Source organism: Tinamus guttatus, unplaced genomic scaffold (assembly GCF_059628265.1).
Source record: "Tinamus guttatus ecotype Peru unplaced genomic scaffold, ASM5962826v1 Tinamus_guttatus_pri_ptg000133l, whole genome shotgun sequence".
Lineage (NCBI taxonomy): Eukaryota > Metazoa > Chordata > Aves > Tinamiformes > Tinamidae > Tinamus > Tinamus guttatus.
This window is the reverse complement of record NW_028288667.1, coordinates 1,786,381-1,805,758: the sequence shown is the minus strand read 5'-3', so window position 1 is coordinate 1,805,758 and position 19,378 is coordinate 1,786,381. Positions and strand designations below refer to the sequence as shown.

The window sequence follows — 19,378 nt, the reverse complement described above, 5'->3', positions numbered from 1 at the left end:
CCGTGTGTTTATAGGGTTTGGACTAGATGACCTCTAGAGGTCCCTTCCAACCTTAAGCATTCTATGATTCTAACATTCTATGATTAGGGAGTGTTTTGGATCACAAAGTAGCTCATAGGACGTACGTGGGTCTGTAACCTACTGCTACAGTTGCTATATACTTTGAAGCGACTTAAAGGTTGTAAGTTGTTCGGAGTGTCTGAAGTAGAGTTATTTCAAGGGAAACCTGAAACTCAGGATCCAGACTCATGTGGGCAGTTCGAGGGGCTTGAAATATCTTGTTTTAATACAACTTTCCAAAGCCAATCAGGCTCTTGAGAGAGGCGGCAGGACAGTGCAGTATTGCTGTGTTAGCTGCCTTTTAATTCCCATAGTATTCGACTCATCTAAGCATTTTAGGTTCTTGCATTGGAATTTTTCTAATTTAATTAACTCATTAATGCTAGCACATGGCACATTCTTCCCCTGCAAGAACGCAGCTCGCTTATCTCAGTAAGAGCCTAATGCAGTGGGTGGGAACGTCCCGTGCATACGTTAGCGCTCACAGCCTGCTGACCAGCCCAAGCAAATACCTGTGTGTACTGAGTGCAGGCCGGGCAGGCCCCGCCGTGGCTGCGGGTGAAACAAAACAGTTAACTCACTTCCAAACCGCATAAATGCAGCCATCGCTGGAGTTTTCTGTTTCCCGAGAGTTGTTGTTTGTTTGAAACATCAGCTCTCGAGAGAATTTTGGAATTATTTTTTCGTTTCATTGCTGAAAGTCGTGAGCAGGCTGAATACCAGGAGAGGGAGAGCTGAGGGTGTGGTAGTGAAACCGCTTTGGTGGCTTGGTTTTAATCACGAGGCAGAATTTTCTCATCCTTTGCAAAGGTGGGGTTTTGTGCGGGAGCTGCTCCCATGGTTTCACTACTGTACTGTTTGAAAAGGCAAGAAATACTCAAACAATCTGGTGCATACTTGGGATTTCTGACTGACCCCGGCCAAGGAAGACTTTGATGTATCATTGATATATTTACTGCAAATGGGCTCCCTAATTCTGGAGTGTTTTTCTTCCCATTCTGAGAAGGGCCAGACACTCTATGCTGTATTTAAAGCTTTTTTTACTTGTTTTCTTACTGTGACTGCAGCAAAACCAAGCATACAGGCCTTGGTAGTGGTATCGGAGTTGTCATAGCAAACGCGGCTCTGTAATGGTGGACTTGGCTGCCTGATAAGGAGGGAGGTACGTTTAGAATCAGGTTCTCCGAAACTGAATCACTGCGGAGATTAATAGAGAGGCGTGAAATCTTTAACCTTCTAAATGAAATTTGCATGGATAAAAGGTTTTACTTCCTTGTAAGTGCTAGCTGGCCGCTGCTAGTGGTGCTGGATTGTTTTTCTTTCTTCTCTGAGGGCTTGATACCATGCGGGTTTCTCTCCTTCACTTCCAAAGTACGGCTCCCAAACCTGTGGAATGAGCCAAGTAGGAAGAAATGTTGAATCGTGGTCGCTGGGGAGCCTTGGGCTCATTGCAGTGCCTAAAAGTGTGATGTCCTCATCACGCTCCCTGCCCTCCTGTTGACGCCACTGAAGGACAACCGGGCTGTGGTGCGACGAGCGGTGCTGCCCGGCCGGTGTTTTGCTGGCTGTCGCTGGTAAGGTATGTTGAGCAGAGGGTGGCAAAGCTTGTTCTCTGGCTGTGTTGTATCTATTCTGAATTTGTATTAAAAAAGACATTATTTTCCAGAGGTGTCATTTTTGTTACCTGTCATAACTGCTAAATCCATCCTAATTTGAAAGAGAGAAAAATAAATACAACCTATTTCCTGTTATGAGAAGATTTACTATGTGCTAGTCCCCAGCTGGCGTATGTTGGCATGGCTCTGTCGAAATGCAACTGCACAAACTGCCTGAAAATATCTTGGATGCTTATCTAAGGAATATAATGTGATACTTTTTATCTGCAAAAGCAACATACATCAATCATACTCTGTTGCTACTAGAAATGAAGAAGGGATAATCCAAGAAGTTTCTTTCATGTGTTATAGACAGCCCTTTTCTATGTTAATCACGTAATTTCTTCAGGGCATAGTTTCAGAGCCATCTCCTGAAGTAATGAATGCTGTTGTATTGAGTACTAAAATTATTGCATTTTAAGATCGTGCTGATGCCTCCGGCTTGTTGGCTGTATGAGCGGCAAGGGAGTACCACAGAGAAGCAAGGGTCCCCCTTAGGTCTTCCCCCCAAGACTTCCTTCCAAGTATTTCAGACCTTTCTTCCCCGAGTTCAATGAAAAACCATTAAGAGTTGAGGCAGACATCTGGGACCTTCTTTCTTTTAGGCTGTAGTTCATGACACAGGCTTAAGCACTGAGCGCCTCTCCCTTCAGTGACTATGGGCTCTGCACAGGTGACTCTGTAGGTCTTTTCTAGAGAGTCCTGCCCTGGGATTGCACAGAGGAGTGTAAGATGTGGCCCTGGAGATGCAGCAGCACGCAGATGTGAGTGAGGCATGAGGGAAACAGGAGAGACTTCGCAACAGCTGTTCACAAGTTGGCCAAACTAAATGGAAGGTCAGGTGTGAACATGCTCGTTGGTCTCCCCTGTCTGAGAGAAATGAGCAAGTACAACGGTCACAGAAACATTATACAGTTCTATCCTGATCTCTTGGTAACACAAAAACAGTATTTCTGCTGATTGGGCAAACTGATTCTCAGGACTTTTACATTTCAAAACTGTTCCTCCTGGACAGGCGTTCTCCCGTGCCGAGGTCTCCAGGAGAGGTCCTAGCTCCGTTTTGAATTACTTTGGTTGGTCTGTAGATTTCTCAGAGGACAGTGGTTGCCCGAGAGGCTCATTTTTCTGTGGTGCCAGAAGTATGCTTGGCGGAAACGACCATCCACGCTGGAAGGCTCTTTTCTATATTAAGTGCTGCTTCACTGTAATGATCAGTTTTCTTTGAAATCATTCACTGTAATGATCACTTTCCTTTGAAGACCTTTGCGTTGGGCGTTTTGAAGCACCAGTGCGTGTTGATACATGTGGTGTGTTGTCTGTCTTTGATAAATACCTTTGATTCAAACCTTTAACTGGGTGGAGCCCTAGGCTGTTAACTCTTTGGGGAGAGATCCTTGGTGGCCCTTGAGTAGCACTTAGGTAGGGCTATATAGGATATGATAAATCCACTTCTTGTGCCTAAGGCAGCACAGCATATAAACTCTTAAGAATAATAATCCTTTCTCTTAAGTAAACTAGAACTTGGGGTGGTTCTGCCAAATATCTGCAGAGATTTCAGGCGTTTGCTCGCATTAAATGCTTGACCTTCTCTGGGATAGCTCCTCCGACAGCAGCTCTCTCCCTACGGCCTGCTAGGAGCTGCTGTGGCCACTGCTCACGAGGAGCTGCCTTGGTGCAAGTGATGCCCTCCAGCCACGGCGAGGGCCTGCAAGGGCGGTGTGGAGGTTACCTGAACTCCTTCGCTTGCTAATTTCTGGCACCCTCACGAGAACCGCCTAATAAATTTCTTGTGTGCTTGTTAAAATCTGCGCAGTCTGTCTCTGGAGAGACGAGAGCTAATCAGGAAACAGCACTTATGTGAGACAGCTCCACTTCCACAGCGTCGGAATTAAATAATGCTCGAAGCTTCAGTCCAACAGCAAGTAGATAACCCTGCAAAGCAAACAAACAAAAAGATTCAGAAGAAAATCAGAGGTTTTTCCCACCAGTGTATGTGTTGTTTAGACTTATACGTGTAGAGGCTCATTTATTTGCGTTTTCGAGAAAATGGGCTGAATTCTAGTTCTCCACAAGTGTAAACCAGAAGTACCAAGCAAGTGTAAGAGACCAGGTGCTGGTGTAATAGACGCTTGGGTTTAACGCTGGAGCAGCTTAGTAGCTGGCCCAGTTCCGGTTCCCCCAAGGTTAAGGTTTTACTAGAAAATCCTGGAGCCTCTGTGTCCCTGTGGCAGACCATTCTGGGGCAGTTTTGGGAAAAAAATGGAGTAGCTTCTTGATCATGTTCTTGCTATTGCTGCAACAACAGATGGGCTCCTCACAGGTGCGTGACAAGTCAAGTATGTCCACAGGCACACGAGCACATCTGGGGGTATAGACATGTTTGTGTTGGAGATGCCAGGTGTGTTACCCTACAGCCAAATGCATGTGCAGTTGTGTTTGCAAGTGCAGGGGCTGCTCACAGTGAGCACGAGGGATAAGAAACATTTACACAGCTTTGCCTTTTGTTTAGTCTTAATTTTCAGTCAAATGCAATGAATTACTGTAGGCTGAGTAGCACTATATGAATATCAGAGCCTTAGTGGATTTATGTTTTCAAAAAGGCTCTTGTAACTGGTCTTGACTAAAAATCGGGGACAAACTCTTGCAGTCTTCTTGTAGTAGAAGTTCGTTGTCCTTAGAGTTAGCACAGATGAGCAGCTATAGGATGTTGTCTCTTGACACAGTAAATGTAGTCTCTCTGAGCTACAGGAAAAATCCTGTATTAGGTTCTGTGTTCACGGGTATGTCAGCTGCTGGATTCTGATTCCTACTTCTGCACTGCAATATCGAATAACTCCAGTGACTTTGTCAGGCAGGACAAGTGTTACATTCTTAACACGCCAGTTAAAATGCTAAAATATGTCCATCACCAGGAACTGTTACTTGTAAATTATGGCACGATTTTGTAGAAAATACCATCCAGGGATAACAGAATGCTACAAAATTGGAAAGATTAATTCCTTTCATTATAGATTTACTAGGTGAAATTCCCCGGCCTCTCTGTTGAGGCAGTAAGACTGTCTGATTATCGCAGCAGAATCTTTGACCTTAAAAATGCAAGAAAAGTGCTGAGGGCATTTGTGTCTCATTAAGGATAATGGGAGTTGAAAGCTTTTAGAACTTCTTAGGATTAGGTCCAAAATTTGTGCATCCTCCTAGCTGTACGGATGTGCCAACAAGCACAACGTATAGAGGGGCTCAATTCAAATGAAAGGAGCCTTCCCCTCCCGGACCCAGGTAGTTCATTGGCTCTGCAAGCCTGTCTCCCAGTCCTGTTAAAAAGTCAGAGGTTATTTATTTAGTTATTATTGTTGTTCTTGTTATTTTTTTAAAGTGACCCAAACATATTTCTGTCTGGACAGTTGAGCTTTTTTGGCAGAGAAAACTTGATCCTGGAACACAGCCTACCAGAGATGCAAAGTCATATTAACTGCTGGGTTATTACAAAGTTAATGATGAAAGACAGAGACTGTTAACTAGAATATTGAAACGTGCCTTTTTTTTTTTTTTTTTTTTTTTTTTCCAGTGATGCTGGAAACAGTCTGACATTTCTAGTAGATCATAAGGAAAACAAGTAACTTCAGCCATGGAGAGGAAAAGAACACTACAGAAAAGGGAGCTTGGGAAAAGACTTTCTCTGGACAGCAGTCTTGTGGTAAGAATAAGTATTTATTTACTGGCTCTACCTTCTGTCATAAAACTATAAATGTAAAGAAGCAGTACTCATAATGATGTGCATTTTAAGTGTTTGTCACAATAGCACACAGCCTTCTGTGATTTTAAGATTCCCCAAAGCCACATTGTTGGAGGAATTGTGCATCCTAAATAATAGCATGTTATCCTATGGAAACATGTCACTGGATTTAATGGATTTGCACAAGGAGTGAATCCAGACAAAAGTACCAAATTTGTAATTAAAACCTTACCTAAGCTCTCTAGGATCATTCTGCATTGCATTGGACTTGGTGCCTGAGAGCTGTGGGTAGCTGGGGTCATCTAATCGGAAATGCTGGTTTTCTCATATGGAGGATACGAGGGAAAATTTGCTGATCCACTGTGGTGAATGTATAAACTACTGTATTATCATCTGAAAGAAATATAAATAGCACATACTGTAAATTCACTGTTTTTTTTTCTGTGTATAGAATTTGAATTTATTGGGTTCATATTCTAGATTTATTTTTAGTTTTCAAATGATAGAGAATAACAAGGAATTTCTGTAGCTGTACTGTGGGTTCATGATTGGAAAGTGCTCACAGATATTGAACTGTTGCATAAAAAACTAAACATGACAATGTCAAGTACTCAGCACGCTCGCATGGCTGGTGATGGAACCAATACTGAAAAAGCAAAGCTGAGAGAGACGGTGAAACCCATTTGCATTCCTTTGACTTGTATTGAGGTTGTCTTCTCGGGAGGAAGCTTGTTCCTGGTTTTGAGTAATAAAGCTGCCTTTTTTTGTTTTTTTGATATTTTCTTTAACTGCTCATCCTGCTGCGCGTGGTGCTTGGAAGAGCTGGGAGCTGGTTTTGGCTTGGGCAGCCGCAAGGGCAGGGGGTGGAGCTGAGTTTTTAGTGGTTGCTCCTGGCCACCCATTTAGCTCTTCACCCCGGAGCCCCTCACGTTGAAATGAAGCTTTGCTCAAGGCACTGCACTTGGTCACTCCTAAGAACTGAATCAAATGACTCCCAGCTGGAAAACTGCACAACACCGCTGAAATGCAGCGGATCCGGTGCAAACCTTGTGCTTGCAACGCGCCGCCGACTTCCAAACAAGCCGGCCACCGGCTATCAATATTTACACGGTGAAATTAAAACGCGCATGGAAACTAGGTGCTGAAAGCTTAGGGAAATGTGAGCAGTTGTGAACTTTGTGCAAAGACGTGGCTTAATGTGGAGATTAGCGCTCCTTTGCCCTGAGCGTTGCATTAGCGCACTGCCTGAGGTTCAGCCTTTGCTTAATGCATGCAGAAACAAATTTTCTTTTCCCTGGGGTGGCAAGGTGGTCTGCTGTGGTGGCTGGGAGCAGGCAGCACTGTATTTCTGGCTGCCACCACAGCTCTTGCTCGGTGGGAAGGTGCTGCTGCCTCCCTGCTCCTCAGCAGGTGCTACACGGGCCTGGGGCCTGTCCCCAGGTGAGGAGCAGAGGCTGCTGGCGCTGACTGGAGTCACTGCATTGGTGCTGCTCTGTCTCTGATTAGCTCCTGTTGGTGCTGAGGTGCTGAAGGAAACGTGCGTGAGGAAGAGCGGGCAGGAATAATATTTGCAGTATGTCTTGAAGGCAGAAAGTCACCGTGCCGCCAGGCTGTCACGTCCCGTTTCTTGCTCTGGTTTCTACCGTGTGTGGCATGGTCGGGCCCGCGCTGCCCGGGCAGCGCTTTGGGGCCAACCTGCACCCTCAACAGCAGCAGGTTGCAGCTCAGCGCCTAGTGAACTTCATATTGAACAGCTCTTGTGTAACTTTGTTTAAGTGCATCATCCACAGATGTAATTAGCAGCATCTGAGCACTGTTTGTTGCTAACTGCCAGCTATCATTTCTTAACAAATTGGCAGAGATGTTGTGGGAGTCAAGTGCCCTCAGCTGCCTTGACAAACTGCGCGGGATGGCCTGGGGCTGCACGGAGCTCAGCCCGCACGGCGGAGTGCTTGGTGTTCCCCTGCTTTCCCAAGCCCCTGCTCCATCCTACCGCTGTCAGGAACCTCTTAGTTGTTGCCTTCTTACCACGCGTGCCTCTTGTTTCTCTCTTGCCCTCTCTGCTGCAGATCACATCCGAGTGCTGCTGTACCCCACTGCACTGCCCACCGAGGTCCTTGCTTTGCTCTTCCTGTTCTGCTCTGTGCTCCTACCGTAGGCGTTTGGGGCTGGAAACATTGCTTGGAAAAGCTGACCCTGATTTCCTTTAAAACAGCAGCTCCAGCATTATTGTAGCTTAGAGGGAATTCGGAGTTCTGTGCGTTTAAAGGAAGTGTTTCGATTATTTCACTCTGGACCAAGAGGTACAAAAGGGGTTTATGATAACATTCCTAGCACAGCCTGGCTATGCTGCTTTTCCCATCTGCTTCAGATTGTAATCTTCTCACGGAATGTCTTTTCCATGATTTAGCTAACAAGGATTGCTTAGTGATACTTAAAACCAAAAAAATCCCTCTGCCTCCCTTATCTTCTGGCCTCTGAATATATAGGCTATGATGCAATTGGAGGGAAGAGGGGGAAGAGGAAAGAGATGTTTCTAAACCAAGAGAGGGCTTCAAACTCCTTAGGATATCTCTCTTGGTCTTCAGAATATGAATAGGAATTTCACCAGAATTTGTTGTATTCAGGCTTATCCCATTAAAGACTTTGTTCCACCCTCTGAGTGATGTGGACCAGCTTCAAAACAATATCCTTCAAACAACATGTCAGTAAGAAATTACATAGGCACAAAACAATGTTCTTTCCAGGCACAGTCACTGCTTTTTGGATACCTCGGATGAAGGGAGAGTCCAGTGTTATTTCATATGCCAGGGTGCCTTGGGAAATAAGCTTTCCAGTGAAGGCAGATAAACCTTTTAAAAGTTGTGTGTTTTTTTTTTTTTTTTTTTTTTTAATGCAAGTACACAAACATGTTCATAGAATGTACTTCACAGAACATATTTTTTTAATGAGTGATGATGGGTTTAATGGATATTTTGATCAATATGTTCCTGGAAGTTAATAGTTCAAAGCCATGTACTTTAACAAGATTCAGAATTTTACTTTTCTTAAATGTCAGATAATCCAACGAGGGAATCGATGTAATTCAATAATTCAAGTCAAAGGGGAGTCTTTCTGTTAGCCCCGATGGAATTAGATCCCCATGGGCTTTTGGTTAGAAGATCATAGCTATTATTCCCTAAACCTCTGGCATAGCCAATGCCTATTATTGCTCTTGAGGTTTTCAATGTTGGCAGCAGCTTGGAGAATTTTTATATGCCCAAGTACTCGTCTTTATTTGAAGACACGGCAGTCATTCCTGTAGTGACAGAGGCATTTTATAGTTTAATGCTTGGGTGAAGCAATTGTAAAATATTAACCTCATACCAATTCTACAGGTAGTCCTATGGGATCAGTTATAGAAAGTAATATCCCTGTCACTTCTGCCTGATGTTTAAAAACTAAAACGTACCATACGTGAAGGATATACTTTATGTGGTTTTAAAATAACTTTATAATACCTTATTGTTGCATCTTTGGTTAAATCTTTGGCTTGTTAATTCTGTCTTTATATCTCTGCATATTAATCTTAAGCATAGCATCGTAATTCTCAAAATCAAATTGCCTTGAGGTAGGAAGACTAAAAACCTCTAATTCTTTTATATCTTCTAAAACAACACATCCTGTATTATGCAGTTAGTAAAGATCTCTTGTCCTGTATGTGGGTTGGTTATAAGTGAATAGATAGAGGACACTCCGAGAACAAGATGTCCTTTTGCTCTATGTGTGTATTGAAACGGAGGTCAAAGCTGCTGCTGTGATTGCTGAAGTACTTCCTTTTTGAGCTGAAATAGAGTGCAAAATTGATAATTTTCATTTATTTGCAGTCCATTGCTTAGATGTCACCTACCTCTCTGTAAGATTGTTTTCTAAGATTTGATAAAAACATAAACTGGACTTTTTGAAGAACCTCTTATCTCATGATGCAGCTTAAATCTTGCAGGTTTTATTAAAAAGAACAGTCTTGAAAGTGAAATAGTGTGAATAGTTCATCATTCTACAAATGTTTATGAATAATATTTCCATGATTGGTCTTTCACTTCAGCCTATGTAGTCAAAAAGAACTGGTGAATGAAGCGATAGCTGAAAACAATGTGGAAATGGATTTTTTTTTCATTCTTTCCACTTTAGCCTAAAATAAAAAAAAAAAAAAAGTGTGACATGTAGAAAAATATACCTAGTGTTCTTTAAAAAGTGATTTTAATAAAATTAAAGCACTTAATTCCGTAGTGCTGTTTTAACAAAGACATTTTGTGATGTGACAGTGTTTCTCTGGTAATTGTTAGCGTCCATTATTCGGCATGTGGGGGTGGCAGGTTGGACAGGGACTGCTACTAAAAAAAGCTATTGAGAGGTTTGATTGTATTTCAGGCTTTCCTTAAAGAAGTTCTTCAGCAAAATGAGAAACAAAACAACCCTCAAGCAGACCCCAGCCCAGGCTTTCAAGTAACTTGTGAGGGCTGGGACGGGTGGCAGAGCGTCCCCCTGCCACCAGGGCCACACGGGCTGCTCTATTCACTGCGGAGCACTTTGAAAGCAAAGAAAGGCCCGTCCGCGGCCTGATCCAAACCGTCCAGTTGCCTCCAAGCCCCTTTTGATGGGGAAGAAGTCAACATTTCAAGCTGTGCTCTTTATCTGTGCGGGTAATTCCCAGCCTGCCTGCACACGTGGTTGGCCCTTACAGCTGTGGTGGCATTTAGCTGGGGAGAGTTGAGAACAGAGTATCTTTTTGAAGCAGCCAGTATTTATCAAAGTAAAAAGTTTTTTGTTTTATTAAAATGAGGCTCTCGCTGTTAGAAGCGAGCTCAGTGAAGTGCTGCTTTGGAGGCTCGTGAACTGTGCCCTGCCTCTTTCCCTCTGGTCACACGCTCCTGTGGGTCCCTGCAGGATTAGCTTTAATGACACCACTCCAGTGTAATAAGGGCAGCAGGGTAATGTAATGAATTGCACACGGTTATGGAGTAATGCCGACCTTTACCTATCTCAGGGTGCGTTAGTGTCATACGCAGAAGTGCTTAGTTGGATCAGGGACCTTTGCTGAGAATCAGTATGGTGTTATCAGGGATTAAGGCACAGCGCTAGGAGCCGGATGTTTTGGGTGTAGGTCCAACATCTGAAGTCTTTAATAAATTTCTAACTCAGTTTTCTCATCAATAATCTGGAGATTATAATAATTGTGGCCTGCAGCGTATGCTGGGAACAGCCTCATATCAGTGTGTGTCTGAGTGTTGCTTTGGTGTCTTCAGATGGAAGGTGCCTCCGAGCCCAGGCAGTGCAGGGAGGGCTCTTCCTGGGTGGGAATTAAATCCCATGGAGGAATGCTGCATGACTCTGTCATTCCTAGAATATTTAACATCCCTGTAAACATAGATCAATCAATGTGTTTTAGCGTTTTTGAATGAAGCTTTTTGTCATTAAAAGTACTCGCTAACAAACGCTGGCTGATGTTCTAGTATCATAGGGCTCCTGAGCAGCAGTTGGAGGGAGGTTGCTGCTGTGGGCACCTCGGTGCCTTGTTGATCAAACACCCTGACACCAAGCGAGGCAAAAGAGAACCTGGTAAAGGTGTTATTTGCTGTTTGCCCTGGATCGTTATCACAGAAGAACTTAATACAAAAGTGTAGAAAACTTAAAAAGTATGGCCGTCAAAGTAAGATTTTCCTCATTTCTGCAGATGGACTGAGGAAACCAAGAGCAATGATACTCTTTGTCTCTAAAAGAAGCAGAAAATATCAGCCCCTATTGCTAAAAGAAAATTTCAGCAACTTTCCTATCAGACCTTCAACACAATCCTAAAAGAATGGAAATGTTTAAAACGCTTTTAACAAAGCTGGTTTGCCTAAAAAGGAGAAACTAAAAATGAAAATGAAAGAGAAAGCAAGAGGAATGTCTGCAGATATTTTGAGAGGTTGGGGAAGGAAACACGAGCAGGCTACGACCGAAGTTTGGGGCCGATGGCTGTCAGATGTCACCAAATTCCGAAGGCTGAGCCGTGCGACACCGTGACAAGTGGCAGCTGCGCGTGGCCGCGCTGCGGCAGCCCTGCTGCTCCGTGCAGCAGAGAGCACGGTGTGCTGCCTCGCCAGGGGCTTGTCCACCGTCCATCGGCGCACATCTTAAGGGCAGCTTCCCCGGAGCCCTCCCCATGGGGTCGTGGTCTGGTTATTGATGTCTCTTCTGGCTGCAGCTCTTGGCTCCCAGCTCCGCAGCCCCATCCCTGTGCTTTCCAGGCTGGAATGTGGTGGGAATGTGCCCGCGGTGGCGCCCGTGGCCAAGCCTCACCGGGGCGCAGGGGCTGCGCATTGACACTTCCTGGGGGAATGGATGGAGCGGGGCCAGTCCAAATACAGCCTCCGAATACAGCGGTGTGCCTGGAGGCCTTGCCTGCCCAGATGTTGAGAGCAGAAGGTCCCCTGTAATACGAGATCTGAGGAGATTAGGGTTAACTAAGTAGGGATTTCATTGAGAAACCCTTTAAAATACTTTGTGTCTTCAGCAATTTAATGTGCACGCAGAGAAGGACAGCTCAGCCCCTCACAGATGCCCAATTCTGCTCAACTACGGCACTGGGAGCAGAGAGGGAGACAAATTATGTCCTAAGCTGTTTTACAGTGCTGATATAATTCCCTGTCCTATGAGACCAAGTGACAATGTGAATCCACTTCTGACAGTTCAGTAACATGTCCTTTCCAGTGTCCTCTTTGGGTTACTGTTGTGTGTTAGAGGAGTGGATTTTTCTCTCATAAATTTGTGTGAGCGTAAATGTACAAAGGTAAAATCTTATATTGGAAAAATGCGTGTAGGCAGAGCTAACTAGATTCATTTTTATCAACAGCTATGGTTGATAGGAAAAAGCTTCCCTTGTGTTGCAGAGCTGTGTTCATGCCCTTGCAATGAGTGGGGGACAGCTGAGACTCAAAGGTACTATCTTGCACTATCTGCAACCCAAAATTTCTACCCTGTGTGGAAAATTGGGTTTTGTATATTACAGGATAAGCATTTTCTGATTTAGAAAAAAACCCAACCTGCCAGAGTGGGCTGCGTTTTTTCAGACAGAAAACGTTTGGCTTTGTGTTGCTCGCGCCCTCCGAGCTTGCCTGTTTGCTTTTAGGGCCTTGTTTGACCCAGATAGGAGGTGAACTAGCATCATTATGAAGCATTTAAAATAATTGGGCATCAACATCTGGCACGACAGGTAGCTCACAGTGAAAATCCAGGGAAGGGCTATGAGGGCAGTGGGTGGGTTTTTTCCTAGCATACAGAGCAGTTCCAAGTGCTTTTGGCCAAGAAGCAGTTTTTCCAGTTTATTTCTAGAAAACATGTTTTCACTCTAGTAGTACCTTAGAGTGGTTCATTAAGGTCAAAATATCTAGTAGGTCTAAAGGGAAAAATTACCCCTACTGTGTTCAGTCACCCAGTATGTTTTCCCTTTTCTCCAAACGTATGAGCTTAGGCAAAGATAGCTCACATTATGATCGTGTTTTGGGGTAGTGGTTGCTCTCTCTGAATGCAAAACCAAGGTACAGCTGCTCATAAAGCTCCTCCGCATCTTTGGAGATGCCCGCACGTGGTAGTGGCTGCACCGAATCCTACTGACTCAGCGTATTGCGAATCCTCAGTGTGTTGCTGAGCTTATGGGGTGCTGCAACAAAGCTTTACTGAAGAATTAATTCCCAACTTCTATTTAGCATGCAAATGGCAGTCCCAGCCAAAATGAGCAAGGCTTAGTGAAAATTATTTGTATTGTGTTGGGAGTAGGTTAGAACATGCCTGCTCATCAAGGACAGTTGCTGACAGACAGGTAATTAACTGACTGCCTTAGGCACGAGACCAGATTCCTCCAAACTGTGAACCTTGGCTGGTCAGAGTGGCTATTTCCGATCTGGAAAACGCTCGTTATTTTGACTTTGTTTTCAACCAAAAAACATAAAAGATGTTGATCCTGTGCCATCTTATAATGAATTTAGAAGGTCTTTTTTGCTTCCCATTCTTGCTGCAATGCCTTCAGAGCATCGCCATATGTGTGCTGCCCTCGGTGTCATATATGTGCTGCACATTTTGGTGCTGCACATTGCCATGGTGCCCCGCTTGCCCGGGCTGCATCCAGAACTCCAGAAGCCCCTGCTGTCCACTGGAGCAGGAATGAGCTCCGTGGGAATGAGCATGTTGAGGGCTGCAGGCTCCTGTAGGTAAACCAGGATACTCCTTGTGACACTACAGATGCTGCTCGTGAGAAAGCAGGCACACCTTTTGGCTCATTTTAAGGACATATGTGTGCATGTTTAAATTTCCTCAGAATTTTAAACCTTAACTTTCTGTTATCCAAAGGGTATTTTCCTTCAAAAATTCAGATTTTTTTTTTCCTTCACATTGCACTGTCTCCTCTGAAATATTTAGACAGAAAATTCTTGAACAGCTTTACTGAAGGTAGACATGATGATTCTTTTAGGTGTATCCAGTCTGATTATTGCACTGCTCTGCTACATAGAAACTTAAGTGGGCCTGATCAGCTGGGAGGGCGTCTCAGACAGAAAACTGCGTGTTCCCTGTAGGGTTCAGTGGCAGAAGCTGATGTGACAAGTGTTCGCTTTTAATTTTACTCTTGTATTTATGAACACAACTGCAGTGACTTCAGTGGAATAATTCCTGACTCAATCTATGTGAATTAGATAAGAATCAAGCTAAAAATCTGGTGTTTTCTCTGTGGCTATTTTGCCTCGCACAGTTTGTTATTGACTAGTATCTGATGCTCCTGTTGTTACTGGAGGCTGGGCTTGGACCTTCCTTTCATCTTTCGTCTTTGTAAATTGGCTCCTCTTGTGAATCACCCTGGTTGTCAGGAGCTAAGCGGCAGGTTCCTCCTCACCGCTGCCCAGTTGTGCTGCTTTTTGATGGCAGCGTTATTTACTTTGCAGCCACTCCGTAATCACGGCTTCATCTGTGGCTTCCAGCTTTCCTCGGAGCACCGCATCAACTACCTTGTCAAGGCTGTTCCTTTCTTTGCCTGTCGGTGTAGGAGCTGCGCGGAGCTCAGCCCGTGCAGAGTTTGATTTATGGCTGCTAACGGCACGAGCTGAATTACAGCAGCAGCAGCGGCCTCCCGGGCGGCTGCTACGTGGTGCTTGTGCAGGACTCTGCACCTAAAGGGCGTGCGGTTCAACGTGCCCAGAAACCAGCACGCTGCACCTGCCCGAGGAGCTTTGTGAACGTGGCATTTAGTGAAACCTGGAAGGTCACGTTTTGCTTTCCGCATCCCTGTGGTTTGGCCTGCCCTGTGAAATGCATTTTTTGAATGTAACGTGCATCATCCAAGAAGTTGTTTGCAACCTTCCCTCATGTACCTTTCTTGAGGAAGCCTTGACACCGCTGGTGCAGGTTAGTTGCTGTCTCCTCCTCATGCAGGAGCTGTGTTGCATTTCAAATTAGCCAGGTGACCTGTGGTGTTTCAGAAGGATGCTGTGTGGTCCTAAGTCGGCTAAGCAAAGAGAATGTTTTGCATTCACCAGTTTACAACTGCTTTATAGCAGTTAAGCAAGACTTCTTTATTTTTAATTGCTTATTTCTGCTGATTCTCAATCAATTAGTGACTTTAGGTATATAGACTTGGGCATTCAACTTTGGGTTGTTTTTATAGCAATGTTGAAAATCTTGAACCACAGGTCCTATTAAGCAGTCTAAAGTTGGATACTCGAACTTCCAGACACAGTAAGTCACCAATTCCTTTAAAATAGTTCTTCGCTATTAAGCCTTTGCAGAAATTACCCTGACTTAAGATGTGTTCAGTAGGATGTTTCTAGCTGTAGAAATGCAAGCCTTACCTGCCTTGCCAAGGTAGGTGATTCATAATTATGCATGGATGAAGGTATTCTTCATCTGCCAAAACTTTTCTTATATGGCTTTGACAATTAAAACGGGAATTCAACTTTATTATCTGTAAAGAATAGTTTATGTGGCATCAAAATTACAGCATCTCCTCTTTTGAGTACTTGCTGAAATGAACAATTATATTAATTCATTTCTATGTTAAAATTAATTAAAAAATAAATCTTTTAAGTATTTCAGAATCAATTGTGAGATCATCTTTTAAATTATATTAATAGAGGAATAGTAGAAACTCTTTAAACTTCTAGGAGAGTCAAAACTAATTAAAGACTTACAGTAACTACATTTAGATTTTTTCACATTGTTTTTCATAGCTTAAAGTTCCTTCTTCAGCAGAGACACCTGGTTAATTTTCTTCTTTTAAGAATGCTTCAAAGTGTGCCTGCCTTTCCAATGGTAAATGCCTCCTCAGTGCCTTTTGCAGTTGCACAAAGCAGAGGAGCAGCGAGATGGGCCCGGCCTGAGGAGCTGCCGTCCGCCCCGCGCCCTCTGGTTCTGCTGGAGACGGGCAGGGCAGAAGGGCCCTTAGAGGATTCCTGAAGCTCTCACGACTTGCAGTGGCAGGCTGAGTTCAGCATCATGTGTATCGTGTTGGCCCATCGTGGATGTAACACTAGGTCTCTCAAGAAGGATCCTGTGCCTGTGCATTGGTAGACTGGATGGTGGTGCTGACATCTGTGTCCTTGTGTCCTGCACATCTGTACTTCAGATCGGGGCCAATTTTAGGCTCGTGGAAGCGGAAGCTGAACACAGGCAGCACCCGTCTTGCCCACCATGTCTCTGTCAAGGTGCAGACTTCTGTCACCACCCGGAGCCAGAATTCAGGGTAGTGTTGGTCTATTCATAATGCCCAGTCCTTTAATAAGGTAACATGGAAAGAAAAATAACGTTTTAAAAACAAAATAATCTAATACAGGGCTGTAAACAGTACTATTGCTAATCACAATGCCTGGGGCTTTATATTGCTACAGCTTCCTTCTGCCTACAAGTTTTGTACCCTACCATATGCATATTTCTGCTTAAGCTTTTGACTAAATTTATAATGCTGCCTTTTCAAAATAATTAAAATGTCCTTGTAATGTTTTTGCCTGTAACCTTCTGCTGATGGTCTCAGCTCTGGCTTCAGGCCCTTTTCACCGGGAATGCTCTTAGTGTAGCTGGGTGCCTGCACATCGACATGCTGCCACATCCATTGCGCTGTTGACGCAGGTTGTAGAGGAAGGGCCAAATGGGGTGTCCTCTAAGTCAGCACTGCAGCTCTGTTCTGATCTTAACGTGATTGCTGCACCTCAGTGAGGTACATGTGAAATTCCAGCCTGTAGGACTTCGCTTACCTTGCAGAGCTACATGGAGTATTAACAACCAGAGACGTGTCCAATCCTTTGGTCAGACCAGCTGCCAGTGCTTACTGCAGTGATGGGCTGCGTCCCGAGGCAGCAGGTGTGATCAGCCGAGGTTAATGATGCTCTTCCATGGGATTTAGGTGGGTGTTCTTACTGCTTTGTGGTCAGATGCTCGGGAGAAGAAAATAAGAGTTTCTGAAATGAAAGATCTCCTGTGAATTAAAACTGCGCTGACTCAAATTCTTGGATCCAAAGTGTTCTGAATATGCATTTAGCTTGGGGCCCATCTTAAATAAGAGGCAACAAGTAAGACACATTGTCACCTAGTAGAATTCAGGATTGCTGGAGGCTGTGGAGGTAAATACTTTGGATGAACTTGTAATGGTGTTCGATAATTTTCTGACCTTGGATAATGATGGTAACCATAATTGGATCTCTTGCTGCAGGGTAAAATACTCTGCCATAAAGTAAGGAGTTTGTGCTGTCTGGTGCTTACTTTTCACTAAGGGCCTGTGTAAGAGAGCGCTGGCTAAATAGGCAACTTGCCTCATTTGCTTTTTATCTTTTCTGTTCCTATAGGATTAAAATGTAAACAAATATTCAAGAAAATTCACTTCTTAAATATGTCAACTAGAACTCATTTTAATACTTTAACCAGCATTAATTTACTTTTTCTTATATTAAAATTAAAACCTAACATATGGTTTGGAGAAAATGTGGGGATACATGCTTTTAATTTCAGAACAGAGATATACTATTTTTGAGAGTATAGGGGAAAAAGTGTGAAAATACATAAAGGGAAATCTTACACTCTTGTTTACTGTGTTTTGACTGTAATTTCTGTCTTTTTAGTTCCTTTAGAACTGGAATCTGGTTGGATTATTTTTATTGCCTGTGATGGTGGTTAAAACAGTCTCCTAAATGCACTAGCTGGTCTTTGAACTTGCTTTTATTTTCATTCATGTATAGTAATATGTAAAATTTTAGGGAAGTAGCAGTTCCTACAGGCAAGAATGGTGCGTGTTTTGGGGTTTACTATCAAGTTTAATATGATTTTGGAATACTAAAAGCAATTCTGAAAGGAAAATATACAACCTGAACCAGTTCTTACTAATTAAAGGAGTAGGTTAATCTACCATATCACTTAAGACAGGCAGAAGGAGGGGAGTGCGGTTAAATTTAATGCTAACTGGCACGCTTTCTGCCTCACTAATCTACATATTGCAGAAGAACTTTTCTGTCAACTTCCTTTCAAAACTAGGCTTGCAGCTTGAAACTTCAATGCAAAGAAGAGATGAGCCCTGATTTCACCCCCATAAGCTTCAAAATAAATCAAAAATCATTTTAAGGAAACCAGTGGACCAAGTTCTTATATGAATAAATCAGCATTGACTAATCAAGCTATTTCAGTTTATACTGCATTCGAATCAGCTGGAATTGAGAGCTGAACAGTCAAACAAGTGTGACTAAAGTCAGGTCAACAGGCGAGTAAGCTGAAATGGTTCCTTCAGCGAAAGCAAGTTTGATGACTCGTGGATGGTCTGGGATTTTCTACAGATTTATGGTGGCCTGGCTGAAAGTCCAAACCTGGTCCAGTTGCTCTGGAATATTATATTTTCCCACAGCCAAACCCACCAGCATACTCTTCTCTGGTTTTCATGGCTCACTGTCCGTGAAGGAAGGGTCAATAGCCCAAGTGCTTAAACCTTTTTCAGCATTTTGAATTGGCTGCTTGATGCGTGTATTGACTTCAGGAATGTTAAGCAGCGCCCACTCATCTTAGGGGTTCACAGCCTTGGTTCAAGCGGGCCGTATCCTGTGGGTATTACAGGTCTTTTACTGTGTCAATCAAGAGTATGATTTTTTTTTTTCACTTCTTGACTACCCACTGCTTTTATCAGCTTATGGTGTTATTGAAACGTCCCTTGCTCAGGGGATGTGTGAGTCAGTAAGATAAGCATCACACCAAATATAAGATGGGTTATGTTAAATTTCCCTCTCCTTTAGGGATCTCCTTATAAAGAGTGAAAAGCACAAATTATCCCTTTTCAATTCCCTTAACAACAATAGTGATTAGAAAGCTTTATTTTAAATAAAACCAAAATGATTTCTGTGTTTCCTCAGAGGAAAATATTTCTTCCTCATGGAGGAAATAAGACTTTTGGGGCCAAGTGCTTGGCATTTCTTACAGAAAACGAACCCTGGGGCTGCAGGAACCATGTCCTGTCCCATGCGGGCTTGGTGGGGAGGGAAGGAGCGGCCTGGGATGAACGATGCTGGTGGCAGCCGCGTTTGCTCATGGCCTGGAAGGAGAGTTACCAGCGTGGGTAGCCCTGTTCCCCTTAGCATGACCAAAGGGCTCTTCCCAGGCTGCCGAGGGGACCAGCACCTCTCCCTTCTCCCATCCCACAGGCTCTTTGGGTGCAGGAGGGTCTATCCCCTACCTTCTTTCTTCGCTCTATCTTTTCCTCTGTTCCATAGAGTTAATAGTTTACAGGAAACAGCTGGAACCTAACCAGATACACTGTTCATATAAAATACTACATGTGCCATAGTCTGTGTAGAGGTGGTGGGAACCCCTTCCACAGGTCTCCAAGGATTAATACGATTTCTTTATGCGTCTCAAAAGTTTATTGCAAAAAGACCGAAACATAGAGGAATAACAC

General features: G+C 43.7%; 1 protein-coding gene across 1 annotated transcript in view; it reads left to right on the top strand.

Annotated features, from left to right (window-relative positions):
* Positions 1 to 19,378, top strand: part of NCKAP5 (NCK associated protein 5) — a 322,734-nt gene that overhangs the window by 14,393 nt on the left and 288,963 nt on the right. The window contains exon 2 of the mRNA XM_088521803.1: positions 5,281 to 5,409. Coding sequence (XP_088377929.1) covers positions 5,341 to 5,409 — 69 coding nt within the window. The 5' untranslated portion in view covers positions 5,281 to 5,340. The remainder of the gene's footprint in view (positions 1 to 5,280; positions 5,410 to 19,378) is intronic.